This window comes from Chanodichthys erythropterus, chromosome 12 (assembly GCF_024489055.1).
Source record: "Chanodichthys erythropterus isolate Z2021 chromosome 12, ASM2448905v1, whole genome shotgun sequence".
Taxonomy (NCBI): Eukaryota; Metazoa; Chordata; class Actinopteri; order Cypriniformes; family Xenocyprididae; genus Chanodichthys; species Chanodichthys erythropterus.
In genome coordinates, this window is record NC_090232.1 from 21078870 (window position 1) to 21091255 (window position 12386).

Genomic DNA, 12386 nt, shown 5'->3' on the forward strand with positions numbered 1-12386 from the left:
GTTTCACTCAAAGGTAAACAATGTTCTTTCACATTCCCATATTCCAGACCTTTGGCATTAGTCAATGCACTCAGTAGAAGCTATGTAAGGTAGAACCAAAAAAAAGTTCACTTTATTGAATAAGTGCAGCATGAAAAAAAGGTCTTTAACTTCTACAGTATATGCTCATGTGTAGATTATTGTTTATTTAGGAATAATGTGTTAAGTGTATTTTTTGTCAACTGAAATGACCAACTTATTGCTGTCTTTTAGATGCAGTATTATGGGTAAAGTGAGGCATAAATAAAAATCTATTTCAAATAATTGTAGTTCTCTTGAACTTTTCACTTATCAAATCCTGAAAAAAAAAGTATTACGGTTTGGACAAAAATATTAAGCAGCACAACTGTTTTAAACTGTGATAAAAATAAGGATCATGTGACACTAATGACGGCTGAAAATTCAGCTTTTAGATCACAGAAATTAATTACATTTCAAAATATATTCAAATAGAAAACAGTTATTTTAAATTGTAATATTTTACAGTATTACTGATTTTACTGTATTTTTGATCAAATAAATGCAGCCGTGGTGAGCATAAGAGAATTCTCTCAAAAACAGTAAAAATCTTTCCAGCGGTCTGTGCATGTAATGAGAGCAACACAAATGAACACACAAGAACAATGATAACAGAAGTTCCTCTTTTAATATATATAAATATATAAAACAGCATGAAATATGTTGGTGTTTTCTCGAGAATTAATGATGTATATGGAAATATATAAATTGTAAACACACTTGCAATACAGCAAAATGTAAAAAAAGAATGCAACAAATGTAATAAAATTTACAAAGGTTAACGTCTTATAATTTAAATGGAATCATGAAATACATCTTAATATTTAACATTTGATGGCAAAATCATTATTACATGATAAAGAAACAAAATTGTTTATAATCTTGTTGTACTCCATCAAAAAGTGGTGAAAATATCAATATCAAAATGACACAGAGGATCATGTCAGATTCCAGTAGAACTGTTGTATCCCGTTCAGTGCAACAGACAGAAAAACATTTTTGTTTTTTTGTTTTTTCTTTTGTTTTTTTCTCTTTTTTTGTGCTGCCAAATCGATTACAAACTTTTGGTAGATGCGATTAATCGATTTGACAACACTAGGGTTTTTTTCATCCAAATGGCAATGTTCTTCACACAGCAATCTTTACTATTTTACAAATATGTTTTTAGCATAAAGTTATGGCGTTATGAAACATAATGTAAAAGCATTTCCCTTATAAGGAACTAAATGTACCTAAGTATACCTCAACATGTACACTGTGCAACATTGGATAAGAGGACACATGAAAACAGCATCAGGTCCACAGCAGGTACCTGTAAAACAAATGTGGGAAAAAAATGATTAATACAAATATGTTCCAAACTATACTGACTATGTTGCTGTGAAATCTATATTTAGTTCGTATTGAACAGTCTTCAACAATGTTTTATTCCATATAAAGTCTGCATGAAACGGAAGATGTAATCATCTGTTCTTCCCAATTTTGACGTATATCCAAGTCAAACGGCTTCTCAAAGAGAAACAAATGTAGGGTGGGACTTGATTTTGATTGGATCATTGGATGGGTGTGGTTTTCTATTCCTGTGATGTCATGTGATTGACACGTCATCGTAAAAGAGAAGAGATGTTGCTGCGAGAGAGTCTTTTTGATTAAAGATTATGAGGGCACATTTCAAAAAATAGTAATGTGCAATAAATACTGCAATATTCCGTTTAAAGGGTTAGTTCACCCAAAAATGAAAATAATGTCATTTATTACTTACCCTCATGCAGTTCTACACCCGTAAGACCTTCGATAATCTTCGGAACACAAATTAAGATATTTTTGTTGATATCCGATGGCTCCGTGAGGCCTCCATAGCCAGCAATGACATTTCTTCTCTCAAGATCCATTAATGTACTAAAAACATATTTAAATCAGTTCATGTGAACACAGTGGTTCAATATTAATATTATAAAGCGACGAGAATATTTTTGGTGCGCCAAAATAAACAAAATAACCACCAATTTAATGATGGCTGATTTCAAAACACTGCTTCAGGAAACTTCGGAGTGTTATGATTCTTCTGTGTCGAATCATGATTCGGATCGTGTGTCTAAACGCCAAACTGCTGAAATCACGTGACTTTGGCGCTCCGAACCGCTGATTCGACACGCTGATTCATAACACTCCGAAGCTTCCTGAAGCATTGTTTTGAAATCGGCCATCACTATATATAAGTCTATATATAATATATAACTATATATAAGTGATTTTTTTTTTTTTTTGGCACACAAAAAATATTCTCGTCGCTTTATAACATTAATATTGAACCACTGTACTCACATGAACTGATTTAAATATGTTTTTAGTACATTAATGGATCTTGAGAGAGGAAATGTCATTGCTGGCCAATAAGGCCTCACGGAGCCATCGGATTTCAACAAAAATATCTTAATTTGTGTTCCGAAGACTAACGAAGGTCTTACGGGTGTGGAACGGCATGAGGGTGAGTAATAAATGACATTATTTTCATTTTTGGGTGAACTAACCCTTTAAAAAAACAATTGTCAATTTTGATCTCATGTTGACTTTAAGACAAGAAACTGCAAAGAATTACGTTTCAAGATCAGATTAGTTTCCTTTTGAACTCAATTCAGCGTAAACAGAGCTGTGCCCTTACTCCTGTGCTGATGTGTCCTTAGATATTATCCGTTTATGTTTATATAAACATTAATTTGTCATTCTTGACATCACCTAGCCTTTGTGTAGCTTGCTCCCCCATAGCGCTTGATACCAATCCGATCCTGGGAAAAACACAGTCTGCATGACGTAAGCTTACATTCCTGGCTTGTGGACTCTGACCCTCTGGTGTTCCCAGGGAGAGCGAGACAGAGAGTACGCAAGAGGGAAAAAAAAAAAGAGGCCCTCCTCATTTCTGGCCCGGTCTGAGCCGTGCTTCCACGCATGCCTGCTGTAATGACTACCAGATGTCGATGCTGGCAGCACCGACCCGGGGGTCAGAAGTCAGCAGGCACAGCTATTCTGTTCCTCGTATGCAGCCTCATCAAAACAAACTTGACAGAATGACATAGTCTGTGTTTGTGTCTGCATTAGTAAGCAAGTGATTGTCGTTGGGTGTTTTTGTAAGAGCCGTTCGCACCTCTGTGCTGATTATGTGGAGGTCAACAGACAATGCTGCTGTTTATTATTCTGTTAGACTGCCACTATCTGACAATTTAGTCACTTGACAAGAGTCAATGTATCACTAAAAGAGTATTCATGTCTTGGCTTTGCAGTGTTTTTAGAAAAACAATGGGTGTCGTTATATTTCAAAAAGAAGTAGGGATGCACAAACATGAAAAGCCACAATATATATACACTATCATAGTTTTTAATTACTTAATTATTTAAATAATTTAATTGTGAATTATGTCAAATAAATGCTGTTCTTTCGAACTCTCTATTCATCAAAGAATCCTGAAAAAAATGTGTGATGGTTTGCACAAAAATATTTAGCAGCTGTTTTCAACATTGATAATAAGAAATGTTTCTTGAGCATTAAATCAGCACATCAGAATGATTTCTGAAGGATTATGTGACACTGAAGACTGAAGTAATGATGCTGATTATAATAATTATTATTATATTCACATTTATTGAGTTCCACAAACAGTGTGAATGTGAAATGAAACACAAAGTGGACTTAAAGGGTTAGTTCACCCGAAAATAAAAATGATGTCATTTATTACTCACCCTCATGTCGTTCCACACCCATAAGACCTTCGGCATCTTCGGAAGACAAATTAAGATATTTTTGATAAAATCCGATGGCTCAGTGAGGCCTGCATTGCCAGTAAGACAATTAACACTCTCAATTCCCAGAAAGCTACTAAAGACATATTTGCACCAAAAAAACTAAATAACGACTGTATTCAACAATATCTAGTAATGGGCGATTTCAAAACACCACTTGATGAAGCCTTGAAGCTTTACAAATCTTTTGTTTCGGATCAGTTGTTTCGGAGCGCGTTTCAAATGGCCAAATCACGGTGGTTCACAGTGGTGAACAATTGAAATTTCAAAACACTTATGACCTAACGAATCCTCGTTTACTGAAATCACGTGACTTTGGCAGTTTGATACGTGTTCTGAACCACTGATTCGAAACAAAAGATTCGTAAAGCTTTGAAGCTTCATGAAGCAGTGTTTTGAAATCGTCCACAACTACATACTACTGAATAAAGTCGATATTTAGATTTTTTGGCACACAGAAAGTATTCTCGTCGCTTCATAACATTGAGGTTGAACCACTGTAGTCACATGGACTGTTTTAAAAATGTCTTTAGTAGCTTTCTGGACATCTGTAAGTGTAAATTATCTTGCTGGCAAGGCCTCACTGAACCATCAGATTTTATAAAAAATATCTTACTTTGTGTTCCGAAGATGAACGAAGGTCTTATGGGTGTGGCACAACATGAGGGTGAGTAATTAATGACAGAATTTTCATTTTTGAGTGAACTAACCCTTTAAAAGAGTTAAATGAGTCCAGATACAAATGTATTCTTTCTTTCTTTCTTTCTTTCTTTCTTTCTTTCTTTCTTTCTTTCTTTCTTTCTTTCTTTCTTTCTTTCTTTCTTTCTTCACTTTTTGGTGACTGAAAGAAATCTGAGTAACTCTTTACAGTAAGGTTTTTATTAGTTAACTGTTACTAATACAGTTTATGATCAAAAATAATATCTGTTAACATTCGTTAATGCGGTAACACTTTATTTTAGTGTCATTGTTACATGTTACATACAGTTACTATAGTATTAACTATAAACTATGCATAATTACATACAACTAACGCTAAACAAAATGAAACCCTAATCCTAACCCTACAGTAAGTACATGTAGTTACTTAATATTACTCAGTACTTAAATGTATGATTACAGAGCAACAAAGACACCTTAAAACAAAGTGTAACTAAAGATGTTGCTCATTGTTAGTTCATGCTTAGTTAATGCATTAACAAATGAGACCTTATTGTAAAGTGTTCCCAAAATCTGAAAGAGCAGCAGAATGTGGACAAAACATTCATTTGTAAACAAAAGTCATTGCTTCATAGTTTGCAGTTTTTGCGCATCATGTTTCAGTGTTATTGTCTGTATTTTGTTTTTTTCCCTGGAGATAAGAAGCAGCAATATGATATGTTTATCATATCACAGTTTAAACTGCAAATGTTCTACATGACAAAATAGTCACAATATGGCATTCTGGACAAATTTTGCAGTCGTAATAAACGGGGAATGCTGTTGTGTACAGTAGCTCTTAACTAGACTCTGAGGGGCATTCCACTGGAAAGTAAAGTAAGAGGTAACCTTATGTCATTTCACAGTTCCAGGAAATGATACCTTACACATTACATTACAGGGTGTGACACACGTAAACACATTTCTTCGTGCTTTGTCTTGCACCACTGCTCTGTGTTTTGCATAAAAATGGGCACAGTTTTACCATGTCCAGTTCTGCTGGCCCCCATTATTTTTCAAATGTCTAACCCTCCACAACGCCCAAGAGAAAAGCAAAGTTTCATGTTACTGATGAACCCAACGGCTGCTCTGTGTATTTTGCATATACTGTACTTTTTTAAAAATGTTATTACAACCATTTATGTGACTCTTCTTCATTACTTGGAAACTATCTGAATGAAAAGTATGAAATGCAATGAAATATGACGCGTGAATGTAAATAATCAATAAATGCACAACATCTGTCACAGATCTGTCCTGAAAAATTAAATATTTGGAAACTAGTACAATGGCTTTCCTGTTACTAACCACTAGACAGCTGTCCAAGCCAATACTGTACTGCGAATATGCTCAGACTTTGTTCTAGAAATTGTGTAGCTTTCCCAGGTTTGGACTACATCTTGCATAAAGGAGGGAATAATAAGTCTAGTGTACTCACTGAAAAGCTATTCATTATATTTGGCCAGTGTCCACCTTCTTGCCTCCATCTGCAAGCAAACGATGAAAGAACAGATTCTTTATGTTAAAAGCATTAAACAAAATATGTTCCACTTCTTAATTATCTTATCATATGGAAATAGATCATACATTTACTACATAGACACAACTACATCACTTCACACACTTTCACAGCATTGTTCACAGTGCAAACAACTTTAAACCTATAAATACAGTCTATTTGTATGGATGTTTTGAACCTTAATGTTGAAGCTGTGGTTAAAAAAAAAAAAGTTGTTTAAGTGTGAATAAGTTTTAAAAAAAAACTGCCTAAAGAGCAACTTTCATGCAGCTGAGCAAGTTTCTTTGAGCATATGAATGTTTGTAATGCAATTGCTCCCCCTGCTGGTCAAAGCACAAACTTTAGTAAATTCACTAAAACTGAAGCATGTTGAAATTCAAGTTCAAAAAATTAATGTAATGCACTCAGCATAATAATGCTGTTTTTTAGCAGAAACATTTAAGATCATATATATGTTTAAAAAAACAAACAAACAAACAAACAAAAAAACACCAATTTATCAAGATGTTGCATGTTACAATTTACATGTATGTTTTTTTTGTTGTTGTTTTTTTAGAACAACAGACTGCAATTCTCTCGAGCACTGGATTAATCACTATAAACGTGCAATATCTGAGACACGCAGAGCCCAGATATGGACCGTGACTCAGAGTCAGAGGACGTTACTATTAGATGTTTAAGTGGTCACCTTTTGATATCCAGTTTTCTAGATCTTCCATTTCCAGCTCCATCACTGATGGGATATCATCCTCAAACATGGGCCTGAGAACAAGAAAACACCAACACATGTGTTTGTGGGCTGTTTATTATGAGGAGGAAGTTACTTTTGTCTGCTATGGCAGATTTTTATCTTTAAAGAGGAACCAACTAACCATGAACAGCTTTTGTGCAACATCATTTTGTCACATTATAAATATATGTGAACAGTTGCCAAAGCACAACAGTCAATAAACGTGTATTAGTGTGAATATTGTGCATATTATACAGGATAGGGATTATGTTGATGTTCACTGTGAATGTTCAAATTCAAAGTTCAAATATGGTGAATACTAAATAATGGGATTACTAAATAAATGGCTAAATAAACACAGGGAAATATGACTGTAAAGAACAACTGGATTATTATCGGAAGTTATCAAAATGTAATTGCTAAATTACTGAAAACAATTAATGAGTATGTGCACTGGAAAACATTTTCAGCTGGTTTAACTTAGAAATGAAAGTTCACCTGCTGCCATAAAAATGTGAGTTAACTCAACTTGAAGATAACCTTTGTTTCAACTCAAAAATAGTCAAGACAACTCATTACTTTAAGTTAAAAATTAAACAATCTTCAAGTTTAGTTAACTTGTATTTATTTGAGTTAACTCACATTTTTAAGGCAGCAGATGAACTTTCATTTCTACATTTAACCAGCTGAAAATGTTTTACAGTGTGGTCATAAATTAATAATCACCTGAAAACTATTAGTATTGCAATCATGTAACGCTTTAAAAAGTTTTGAAATATTTTTTAGAATTTTTTTTTATGGTTTTGTGTTCTCAAGGTCTGATAACATCAAGTTTTGCACCTCTGGTTAGCCACTCAGCCACTCAAATCATAAAAAGGACTAAGCAACATATTAACCAAACTACTAAAATGCAGGCATATGTCACTGCTTATGCATGATTAGAGTCACAGAACATGCTCTTAAAGTGTATACTTACATTGGAACCTTTTCATGGTCTTCATGATCCAAATAAGGATCTTCTTTTGTGCCTTCATATAAAAAAAAAAAAAAAGATGCGAAAAGGCATTAAACTTTACACAGTAATTTTCTTCATTTTTTAAGACTTCAGTTTCAGGTACCTTCAAAGGAACTAATAGGAAACTGTAAATAATGTAAGGAGAAAGGAAATAAACATTTTTTTAGTTTCATAGTGATTGATGGTAAAAACTATGTTGCAAAAATGTAATTCAAATTTTTTAAGTATTCACATTTTTTATTTGTGAAATGAGTCCGGAGTTTACAAATGCTGCCCAATGGTTTTAAACTACTCTGGTCCATTCAGATTTTCCCCCTAACATGCCGTTATCATATTCACCATCTAGTTTCATCTACCACTGGATAATTCTCAGAAAGTGTAAATATTTGTGTTTTTCAGATAGCCTAAAAATGTAAACACCACCTAACTGATGCATTTAGCTGGTTATTTGTATAGGTCTGATTGAATGCATCCGGACATACCAGCAACTTTTATTCTCCCTCTGCGGCAGATCATGACTACACACACGATCACAGCGACGATGACGAGTGTGAGAACCAGGGGTATGATGATCATGATGACCAAGGTGAGATCATCTGTGTCTGCATCTGTATCTGTCCCATTTGTCAGCTCGGTTTTCTTATCAACAGAGCCACTGTTTGGTGTGGTGCCTAAATCCATAGACGCAATTGCATAAGATTTAAGTAAAGGATGATTTCCTGAACCTGAAAGTCACAGTATACGATGATCACACAAAGCTGTGAAATGCTTATTTCAGCTTGAGGTTAAGCACATGAAAAGTTTAATGCATACCCTGGTTGCTCCCATCTCCAGATCCAGGTGCATCCCCATTATTCTCTATAAAGAAATAAATGAATCATGAAAATACAAATAAACAAACATCTACACTTAAAACATTTTTATACATTTGATCTCTGTATATGGCTTATATGGCTTATGAATTGCAAAATAATTTTTGCTACATATTACAGCTGTAAAAAACAAAAACAAAACAAAAAAAAATGGTATTGATACTGTAATTATAATAAACAGCTGTTGCTGACAGTACTTTACTGTGAAATTACAGTACAGCTATAAAATGAAAAGACATTGTTGAAACAGTAAAATTGTGGTAAATGGCTAGAACCAGTTCTACCAGTATTTTACCTTATTTTAAGGTAAAATAGAACCAGTTCTACCTTATTTTACAGGTAGAACCAGTAAAATGGTTCTATTTTAAGGTAGAACCAGTTCTACCTTATTTTACAGTCCTGTTTCGCATGTACCTACCCCCAAACCTACCCCTAAACCTAATCTTAACCCATGTTGTTAACTTACTTTCTTGGTAAGTAAATTGTAAGTACATTGAAAGTGCACATACTGTGAAATAAAGTGCAACCCTTTTTTTTTTTTTTTTTTTTTTACAGGTAATTTTGCTCAGAGGTTTTCAAACTGGGGACCACAAAGGGTCAACAAAATTTGAGTGAAAAGAAAAAAAAAAAAATTACGAAATGGCTGATTTTACAAAATTTTAGGGCTGTCAAAGTTAACATACAAAATACTTTAGAACAATATTTACTGTAAAAAGATCATTACAAAGAAATCTGAACTGTAACTTTATTTTCAGATTTTATATATCCAACAGTACTTTAGTAGTGGGTAGAAATATTACATGCTTAATAAATATTTTCTAGATAATATTTTAATAATTGGCTTTAGTAAAGCGAAAAAAGGCCATTATTTAATATTATAACATACATTAATATTCAAAAGCTTTGTTTCTGAAAGAAGTCTCTTATGCTCAGCAAAGCTACATTTATTTGATCAAAAGTACAGTAAAAAAAACAGTAATATTGTGAAATATTATTACAATTTAAAATAACTGTTTTCAATTTTAATATATTTTAAAATGTAACGTCCTGTGATGGCAAAGCTGAATTTTCAGCATCATTACTCAGTGTCACATGATCCTTCAGGCTCATTTTAAAATGGTTTGTTGCTCAAGAAACGTTTCTAATTGTTATCAGTGTTGAAAACACTTGTGATGCTTAATTGGTTTTGTTTTCAGGGTTCATTGATAAGGAGAAAGTTTAAAAGAAGATTTTTTTCATAACATGTCTTTACTGTTGCTTTTGAATCAATTTAATGCATCCTTGTTGAATAAAAGTATTAATCTCTTTAAAAAAAAATAAAGTAAAATCATACACCCCAAACATTTGAACAGTGTATATATTATAAATTGTTTTTTGTACATAAAAATATATAAATACTTTAATATCATATCTATTATTGTCAAATGTAATTACAACAAATTCTTACCTGGGTCTTCAACTTCTGGTTGTGAAGTTACTATTACTGTTAAATGTACAAACAGAAGAGATTAATTTCTGAGAGGAGGTGAGTGCTCATACACCACTACACTTCTTTAGATGGATAAATCCATTCTAAACAACTGTGACAGGCTTAAAGTACAAAATATTGCTTTAAACACAAATTCATTGTTTGTTCCATGGCAGTGGAACATGAACCATTCAGGACTAAAGCCTAGTCTGCATCACATCACATAAAATAAAATACAAATTAGGTGTTTAAAGCAGATACTCACGTATTTCCCCATCTTCTTTCTCTTCTTCACACTGAACTATAATGACATGCAACTAAATTAATTTACATGTTTAAGAATTGACTGTAAAGAACTTTCATTTGATTTTTCCACTGAGGATTAGTTGAGACCCATTGCAGTTCAGAAGAAAGATGTTATCTGAAAATCTGTCTCTGAATCTACCTGACAGAGATTACAAACATTCCTTGTCCTTTCTCATGAAATTCAACCATGTTTTTTTTTTTGTTTTTTTTTTTCTTTTAAAAAGTATTTTTAAATAAACAGCACTAAAGTTTCTGTTAATGGGCAGGTACAAAAAAACGTTTAAATACACATAATGTATATAATGTTAATTTGAAACAATGTTAAAAAATAAACAATGTTAACGCATGGAACTTCACTGTAAAGTGTTATCAACTTCATCTTAGCTACAACATAACTTAATATCAAAATTCATATTCCGCTACAAGAATCCTCCTTTTTACCTCCGAACTTTGAGGTAAAAAGGAGGAAACTAGTAATCAGTTACAAGGAAATGAATGCCATATAAACCACAAGGAAAATACATTTGTCCTGAATCAACATTATCTTTATTCGTCAACAAAGACGAGCTGTTTTGTGTTTTGCATGAAACCAAGAGCAACTAAATGAGTCAAAGAACTAGTTATAACGCACTGTGACCATCATGTCCTCAATCTTATACTTGCCCATTGTGGTCAAAAGATACGACAGGTCATTTGAATGCACTCTTAATGTTCACATGACTCCAAGTGTTGGGTTGCCTAGGGGCCACTTACAGTGTAAAATGATTTTTGAGGACCATGACGAAGAGAACAGACAGGACAGAGGAGAGTTACTTTAGATGAATGGGGGAAAATGGAAAGAGAGATAGAGAGACAGGATTTTACATAAAGAAAAAAAATATCTACTACCGTGAGCACCTACCAAGTCTAGTCCGGCTAGCTGTCAATGCCAAAAGCAGGAATAGTATCAGATTCATTTCCCAGAGTCCTCGTTGGAAGTACTGGCCCACACTATAGGTAGACAGAGACACAGACTCATTGCATGGTGACTAGGGGCTAACACGCCTTCATGACATCCTGCTTCCTCTTTCAGACCTGATTCACCTACCTACGAAAAAAACACCACCCTCTCGTTCTCTCCCTCGGATGTGATGCAATCAAACAGTGAGCTTGTTACCACAAGCCAAGCTGTTCCTCAGTTAGCTGTGAAAACACATTCCTGCATATATGGTATGTGACCTAACCAAAAACCAGAGAAAAAAAAAAGAGAAGTGCCAGAAGAGCTGAGTAAACAGAGGCAGCTTTAAACTCAAAGACTTTAAACAGACTGAAGTAGGAAGAGACTGTAAAGAGTTTGAGTTTGCACTGCTACAGCTGTTTTTGTCAAAACAGTACTTTCTTAGCACTTATAAAAATGGAATTACAAAAAGAACTGTGACTATGTACAGTATGAATATAGTTTTTTTTGAGCATTTAGATGTCAAACATGATGTCAGAAATAATTGACTATTATTACAAAATGTTAAAATAAGTTATGTACCTTTCTAAACCCTAAACAGGGTGTGCGGCAGGTGGAGGGACGGAAGCCCCTTCTGTTGTGAGGCCGCTACTGCCACAACATCATGTTTTGATGTCATTCAGGGGGGATCAAGCTTGTCACCATTGTGTGATTCAGTAATAATAATAATAATTAAACAATATTGTGCTGCAATTAAATACTTGATGAAGATGGGAGGTATCAGGGTCTGCTCAACCTCCTGGGAAATCTTGAAAACAAAGAGAAGCAAAATATAAGTACTTTGGGACGTCTGACTTTTCCAGTGATACTACTCTTACTAGTAGTACCAGTACTCTTACTACACTCTTGAATTATAAAACCTGATGTCGTTGGTGCATGACACAAACATAAAGTCATTGCAACGCAGTTATTAACTGAATAAGAGAAA

At 33.8% G+C, this 12386-nt stretch overlaps 1 protein-coding gene across 1 annotated transcript; it reads right to left on the reverse strand.

The window, feature by feature from the left end:
* Nucleotides 1-681: 681 nt before the first annotated feature.
* tmem154 (transmembrane protein 154) lies at nt 682-11606 on the reverse strand. The gene is made up of 10 exons (XM_067404616.1): nt 11549-11606; nt 11363-11451; nt 10421-10456; nt 10135-10170; nt 8629-8673; nt 8298-8540; nt 7777-7828; nt 6759-6832; nt 5990-6038; nt 682-1369 (listed from the first exon to the last, which is right to left on the reverse strand). The coding sequence occupies exons 2-9, from the start codon at nt 11415-11417 to the stop codon at nt 6004-6006; spliced, it is 576 nt and encodes a 191-aa protein (XP_067260717.1). The 5' UTR covers nt 11418-11451; nt 11549-11606; the 3' UTR covers nt 682-1369; nt 5990-6003.
* Between the last annotated feature and the right edge of the window lie 780 nt (nt 11607-12386).

What these genes read in the sequence shown, in the direction of transcription:
- tmem154 (XM_067404616.1), bottom strand. Translation starts at nt 11,417, where the DNA reads ATGAATCTGATACTATTCCTGCTTTTGGCATTGACAGCTAGCCGGACT. An exon ending in ACCAGAAGTTGAAGACCCAG is followed by an intron (nt 8,674 to 10,134) that starts GTAAGAATTTGT and finishes ATTTCTTTATAG; the next exon opens with AGAATAATGGGGATGCACCT. An exon ending in TGGAGATGGGAGCAACCAGG is followed by an intron (nt 8,541 to 8,628) that starts GTATGCATTAAA and finishes TGTGACTTTCAG; the next exon opens with GTTCAGGAAATCATCCTTTA.